Genomic DNA, 7,379 nt, shown 5'->3' with positions numbered 1-7,379 from the left:
TTTGCCTGGCATTTTCCATATGATGCATCTGTCTTAGGCAAAATTTTTAGCAAAAATTACCAAGAACGTGGTTCAGTCATTTGTCAGAGTCAAATTAGGGAAAAATACATTGTTTTAGCAGTGTTAAAATACATTATTTTGACTGTTTAAAAAAAAAGAATAGTATGACGGGAAAAAAGGTTACTTTTTTCTAAAAATGAAGGTTGAGGTGCCTTGTACTATCTGTGGATAATTTAAGGAAAGCAGATATTGAGGGTCTCATGAATTCTGGCCACACATGGTAAGAAGAGGGACCCAGGGGAAGAGGGACTTCATGAGATGAACAGGAATAGAGAGGACAGGAGCAAGTTTAGGGAAAAAGGATTTTCTAGAAACAGGGAGAAAAAGGCAAAAAGCCAAGTGATAGGGATGGATTGGAGCAGCGAGGTTGGGACATAGGGTTCAAGGAGTAAGATAGGAGATGTGATGGAGGTAATAGAGGATGTAGAAGAGCAGGCAGGACAGCATGTTGGGCAGTAAATAGTACTAGAGGGAAAAAAGGAGGCAAAAGGAACCATGATGGAGTACCAAGGAGCAGAAGGACACAGGGCAGATACCCTCCTTAGCCTGCCATTGAGCACTGAAGTCCTGAGTTGACTTTTTTCTGCCAGAGGTTTAACTGGCCAGGAGTGTCTAAAACATATCAAGGACTTAGTATCTTAAACTTTATACCTAATGATTAATGTACAATAAGGGGTCATCATCATCTGTGATGACCTGGGATAATCTAGATAATTTTTTATCACACCAAGGCTACTTGGTGTGATAGCATAAGCTATTGCTTTTTGACGTTAATAGCAGTCTTTCACTGTGTGTTTGATCAGGTCCTAAGTGAGAATATAGAAACTACATTCATCACCAAAAAATTGTGGCAATTAGCAGGGATAGTGTAGTTAAACCACCTGCACTATGGCAAGCAAATCATGAGGGTTTATCTATGTATGTGGAGTTTAGTGAAGCATCATTTATCCAAACATCGATTATCTGAAAAATGTTCTTACAGTAATCTAAGTCCTAATCCCTGGCATGTATCTACTGCACTGAAAAGTCCTTTGTCTGTTCAGGACCTGGATTACTGAAATTACTTTCTCATCCCTCAATTCATTCAGATAAAGAAATGTTGATGTTACAGGCAAAATTTACTTCTGCTGTAACTCCATCTGTGTCACTAGTTATGCCTCTGCTATACTGAAGAAATTCTTCTGATGTAACAGAAGTCCTTACCCTTCGTCTTACAGTAGTAGGAGCACTTTGTTTCCATTTAAACATTTGATAATTTTAGATACCTGGCATACATTACATTTATGAAATGATTAACCAGTTAATCATGTTTTAAATATTTACCCAGCTACCTGTTAATGCAATTAATAAAGCAAGGAATAAAGCTAGCACAAAATAAAGGTGTGATACAGCAAGGAACGAACCACAAAGTTATTATGCAATATATGTGCAATAACCCTGTGGCTAGTTCCTTGTCTCGCTATTAATTGAACATGTGGCCAGACTATTTTCTGGTTCCAGCCTTAGGGACCCATCAGAGTCCAGAGCTTTTATGTACCTTGAGGCTGAAAGCTGCAATCAGCTGCTGCTGCTAGCCACAGGGACGCATCAAAACCCTTGATTCCAATACACCACCTCCAGTGGGAGCTGTGGGAGATTGGGGCTCCTGCCTCCAGCTGGAGTCAAGGGTTCCACTGCAGTCCTGTGCCTGGGAGGACTATCTGTTGATTCAGGATCCCAGCCACAGGGCAGATGGTGTGTCCCTGTGCTGGAAGCTTGGATCAGCTGAGGGCTCCAAGTTGTGGGGGTCATGGTGCTGATGGGGCTCCAAGCAGCAGAAGCCCTACATCAGCAATATGGCATAATGTGATCTGATGCTTGATCTCACCATCACACCTCCTGCCATGCACGTGTGGCATAGCAGGAAGCACAATTGTGGGAATCTTGCATCACATCCTGTCGTACCTTAAACTGTGCATCTTCCAGAGGCCTTAGACAGTATTTCCTGATAAGTGTACCAGTGCAGTAGTGGTGCTTCATGTAAGTCTGTAACTCCATATTAAACCGTTTATACTAAATGGTCAGCCAAATCACCAGACTTATGTTGTATCACATTTTAAGAGGCCTGACATTGTTTTAAATAAATTCACAGATTTATTTGATACTTGCCTACATGGAACTGGAATGGAATTTCACTGATAGACCCTTTCTAAGGAAATACAGAGGATAGTTGCTAGAGGATGGTTGAATTATTATGAAGTAGAACAAAGTAATACAACCTTAAGCTAATGGAAACTGATAGGGAATAGATCCTAGGGGCACAGGATTAAGAATCAGTTGAAGTTCAGTTATACTTAAGTATAGGTTAGGAATCGGGAGGTGCACAGAGCATGTGTGTTTGCTGTGCTCAGTGAAATCTAACTCCATAGAGCTTCCTGCATGCTGTCATATCAGCGGAACTTAGGAATAAGCTACACTCAGTCTTTTTATAGTTTAGTGGTTTTTGAGAATTGAAGATACAGCAGCCTTTTATGTGGAAGCTCACAGAGAAAGAGTGGAGCAGGTACAATGCTACTTTATTAGGTTCCCTAGAGCCATTTCATATAAGATGTACATATCACTCTTTAAATCCAAGAAAGAACACCATCCAAGCGACTTATAGGGATGCCACTTTTAGATATGCTGTCATGATACCCCATAGCAGTGAAGTGAAGAAATGGAACATTTAATGACCTTACTATATACTGGATGTACTGTTCTTTTAGCTAACAGGTCTTTAATCATCTGGGACAGGTACCTGATTTTGACTTGAGAATGGCTTTGAAAAGTGAGAGTTTGACAATTTATCGCAATACAAAACGAACAGCAGTGTGTGGGAAGGAGGAGCTTACCCTGGACAAATTTAACTTCCACTGCACCACTATTCTCTGTTGGGATGTTATTAGTGTCTGATTAGGAAACAATGGTAGGGTCTGACTTTGCTCATTAATTTTGTTTACAATACAGTTATCTTGGGCCAGTGATTTTTTCCTGTTTTAAAAATATTAGAGATCAGTTTTGGAAAGAGAATATCTAAGATTCTTCTGCTGTTTTTCTTCTGCACAGTTTGCAAGGGGTCCAATACGTCTCCAGTCTCATATGTGGGACCTTTGTTCAAACACAGCACATCCTGTGTGTCCTAGTTTGCCATGCTCTAGGGCACAGCATGAGTTGGCTTTGCATCTGCATTGTAGTCTTGCCCTGCATTTGGAGTTATATGAGGGGAAAAGGTCTGCTTCCCTGCCAGTCAGTTCAAGTTCTTTGTAATTTATTTTTCCCCTTGGCAGCAGGAGCTTTTTCTCAGGACCACAAGAGCACACTCTGCTTTGAACAGGTAAAGCAGCAACACTGTGGTTGCCTAATACGTATGCAAGGAACTTATTCAAGCATGACAGCTTGGGTAAATAGGGCTGGTACCATGTATGCTTGTCTTCCTGTCACTCACAGAAGCCTTTGCTAGGATGGTGTTGGCAACAAGTCCTAGAGCAGTGGGTTATCCTAGTAGACACTCTGTTTAGATGAATGGAGCAGTTTGAAGTTTTCAAAGCTGTGTTACTTTATCTCTCACACTTGACTCACTTTTTCAAGAGATTTTCCTGGATTGCTGTTATAGCTGTGATGATCCAGGAAACATGAGACATGCAAAAGCTTGTCTAAAGCTATCCCATGGGTAGCCAAGCCATAGCACACATGCCACAAGCATGGCACCATTGCCCTAGGGTACAGACTCTATTTGGTATACCTCTAGGCAGGGATCATAGAAGTACTTGGGGAGGGTTAGAGCATGTTTGCCAAAAAGGTTGGCTACTATTTGTCTGTCCCAACTATGCAGATGATCCAGCAAAAATACCACCCACAAAAATCCTTGCTTTCTGCATTAGTAAATATTTGTTTTACTTATATTGTTGTAAAATATTAAATACTTAATACTAAACTATTTTAATAATTATAATTAAACTATTATACTTTGTGGTTCATACTAACTTTCCATTATTTCTCTCTAGACAGAGTTATTTGTGCATGCATTCAAAGATCAGCTGATCAGAAGTGCCCTTTTAGCACTGTACACAGCCCGTCCAGGTTGTGTCCTCAAGAAACCAGCTGTGCCCAGGAACAGTGTGGAAGAGGGTGGTGATTCACAGCATCAGGACCATCCATCTCAGATCAAAAGGCAGGACTCTATACCTCACCACTCAGAATATGATGAAGAAGAGTGGGTAAGTAGCCCCAAAGCTCTTGCTTGAGGTTCAATCACAAAAAAATATAGCTCAGATTAGACAAATACAAGTTGTTGCTATCCATACCACCTCTTGTTAGAGAAAGGACATTTTAAAACTTTTCCTGATGCCTAATTCTGTTTTGATTCATTGGATTGCTAAAACTACTATTCATGTAGAACTCCACAAAAGTAACCTGAAAATAATTTTCTTAAAAGTAATTGATTCACATTTGAGTGCTCACAGCCTACAGTAGTATAGATACTGGATATCTTTGGGTCCTGACAGGAAAATAGCAACGCTGAACATTTACTTCAATCCTGTTGCCATTTGAACGCATGTAATCGGGACAGAAAAAAAGTGTGGAATCAGTTTTTGCCAAGACAGAGAATAAATCGTTTTAAGATGTGTGAATTAACTATCAGTGAAAGAACCATTTTCCGTGAGAGTCTGCTCTTAGATGCAATCTGAAATTACATAAAGGAATCCAACATAGTTTTAAAACGTTAATATTTTTAGATCTTGCAGTGATTTGTGCTATTTATACAGCTGAGATTTTGTGAATTAATTATTTCAAAAGATGGTCTTACGATCTGTCTTCTTCCTCACCCTCCCCGTGCCCTCCATTCTGTTTCTGTTCAGCTTATGTTCTTTTGCTCATTTGATCGTTATGGTATTAGAGATGCAAAGAACACAAGCCTATTAATTTTTGTTGTAAATAATTAATTACTTTGCACAAGCTACAGTATCTTCACACCTGAGCTATAAATTCTTCTGTACCAAGAACATGGAAAGAAAAGTATCTTTTAAATAAAGAAAGAATGATTCTTTAATAATGTTGTAAAGAATAATAATCTTATAAAGAATTGTAAGAATAATTGGGGATTACTAACCCCAGTGATTCACTAATCATAGAATTAAAAACAACAACAAAAAGTGTGTTGGGGCATGTCTTTTTATTTGCCAATTAGCTTCAGAGGCTTCAGTCACATTTTAAAGCATCCTCCACAACCACAACAGATAAAAATATGCTTTATTATTAAAAAAAATGAAAGCTAAACTTCTCATGTCTTCACTTGACTCCAACATCCAGGGTTTTCAGAAGCCACCAAACATCACAAGACTTGTGAAAGAATCATGAGAGTTAAGAACAATGAGAAGCTGATATATTTGTGCAAGTTGAAACTAGCTTTGTTTTACTTATTTATTGAAGCTTTGTTTTATTTATTTATAACAATGGTTACAAAGTACTCCCTGTTTTCTGTCCAGTAAATCCCTTATGCATATGTTTACTAAGATGTGTATTAGGTGTTTACACTGAAGTAAGTGGGATGATTTGAGTGCTTAAATATTTTGTGGGGTCATGGCCTACGATAGAAAGTCACTTGCAAAGATGGAACAGTAGGGAGCATCTGAGAGAGCATTTTTCTAGCATTCAAGAGCTATCCTCATTATCTTTATGTACTCTGTTTTAATGGAAAATTAATGGCACGTACAGTCTTAATTTTAATTATCAAACTTTCATTAACACAGTAGAAATAGCAAAGGGCAAGCATTTAGAAAGTTTAGGAAAATATTTTCTGTTGTTACAGAAACTTTTAAAGAAATCTATTAATTCATAACTTAATTTCAGACTAAATTAAGCAATCTGACCTCAATGCTGTATTATGCATATGATATAATGTGCAATATTCTTCTCTTCTGTATTTATAAAAAATATATTCATTTTCTTTTACTATATTAAATGCCACCGATGCTTCTTGCATCTGGGATCTAAGATTAGTTTGCTTGAAATCTGAAATACTGTTGTCCTACCTAATTTAAATTAGATTTACTAAAAATGATCCATTTTGGCTGCTTTAAATAATTATATTATCTTTTACAATGCTGCTGATTTAGTCTGAGCACCTGGCATCAGGAATTCAAAGCTTCATTTTTAAAAAAGAAAAGAAAAAATAATAAATCTTCTCTATGAAAGTAGCTTCCAGCGTTTTCCCTTTATATTCTGTTTCTCACGCTGTGTAGAGCAACAACTGAGAAAAATAATTCTTCTTGCCCTGAATTAGTCTGTGCATCATACAAAGAAATTTTGAAAGAGTATGAATATACAGCTGTCTAGTGGTTTTTGAAATGTCTCCTACATATGAATTAAGAAGCATGTACTTTAAGCTTAGAAAATACTTAACAGATTTAAGTCCTTTTGGAAGAAAAGTTTCTTTTTTGTAATTTTTTTTTCCTTATAGTTCTTATCTGGTAATGGGGTTTTACAATTTTTTTTAAAGAATAAATCCAAAATTCTATTACTGCCACTGACTCAAAAACTATGGATTTTTGGGGCTCCTGCACAAACTGTGGTCCTAAGCAGTGAGGCTAGTATACTTTTCTCGTGTCAAATCCACATATTAATGTCACACATTTGGCAGCAGTATTGCCTGACACGTTTCTGTTGAGGTAATTTGAAGAAGTGTAAGCAGTACTAAACCATTCATGTTTAAGCAAAAATATTTAACCTGATACTTACAAATTGCTTCTTTATAGTCATTCCCATCTCGTCCTGCCAGCTGTTTCTGTCATCATAGAACTTCCCTGTGGGAAGAAAAAAAATGTCATGAATAATACAAGAGGAGGAAGTACCCCTTAGAATAATTTATATTCTGCATTTCTGACTGACTTCTTAATGTGTTCAGTGTTACAGTTCAGTGTGAAAAGTAATGAAAAATAACCCCCCCGTTTCATTTTCTTAATTAAAACAGAATTTCTAGACAAGTTCGATTCAAAATATTTAAAAGGAAAACAATATACTGAAAATTCTACATATATATTATTGAATTCTGACAATGGGGAATTGTCAGTAGTTTGCATGTAACCATGTTTCTTATTTAGGCTAGGGAGAGACTGACTCTTATTAGTAAATGTTTAGGATTGGGAATCCAAAAAAGATGACAAAGCCGGTAGGGAAATACAGATCGTCCAAGTGAGGGACTAATAATAGAGGGATGGGGGTGAGGAAGGGAATGCAACTAGGTTACAGGACATACAATGTTAGCCACCTAAGCCTGGGGGTAGGAAATGGGGAGGGAGGGG

General features: G+C 37.6%; 1 protein-coding gene and 1 long non-coding RNA gene across 4 annotated transcripts in view; one reads left to right on the top strand and one right to left on the bottom strand.

Annotated features, from left to right (window-relative positions):
• INPP4B (inositol polyphosphate-4-phosphatase type II B) overlaps positions 1-7,379 on the top strand; it is a 385,552-nt gene that overhangs the window by 268,114 nt on the left and 110,059 nt on the right. For all 3 annotated transcript variants that reach the window (XM_019534402.1, XM_019534401.1, XM_019534403.1), the window contains exon 15: positions 4,083-4,295. In XM_019534402.1, the coding sequence (XP_019389947.1) occupies positions 4,083-4,295 (213 nt within the window). The remainder of the gene's footprint in view (positions 1-4,082; positions 4,296-7,379) is intronic.
• LOC109309632 overlaps positions 4,311-7,379 on the bottom strand; it is a 5,226-nt gene continuing 2,157 nt past the window's right edge. Inside the window, exons 3-4 of the long non-coding RNA XR_002100989.1 lie at positions 6,817-6,881; positions 4,311-5,418 (exon numbers count right to left, since the gene is read on the bottom strand). This is a non-coding gene — a long non-coding RNA (uncharacterized LOC109309632). The remainder of the gene's footprint in view (positions 5,419-6,816; positions 6,882-7,379) is intronic.

The sequence above is a fragment of the Crocodylus porosus genome, unplaced genomic scaffold, assembly GCF_001723895.1.
Source record: "Crocodylus porosus isolate Cpor-Errol unplaced genomic scaffold, CroPor_comp1, whole genome shotgun sequence".
Taxonomy (NCBI): Eukaryota; Metazoa; Chordata; order Crocodylia; family Crocodylidae; genus Crocodylus; species Crocodylus porosus.
This window is presented reverse-complemented; position numbering and strand designations above follow the sequence as displayed.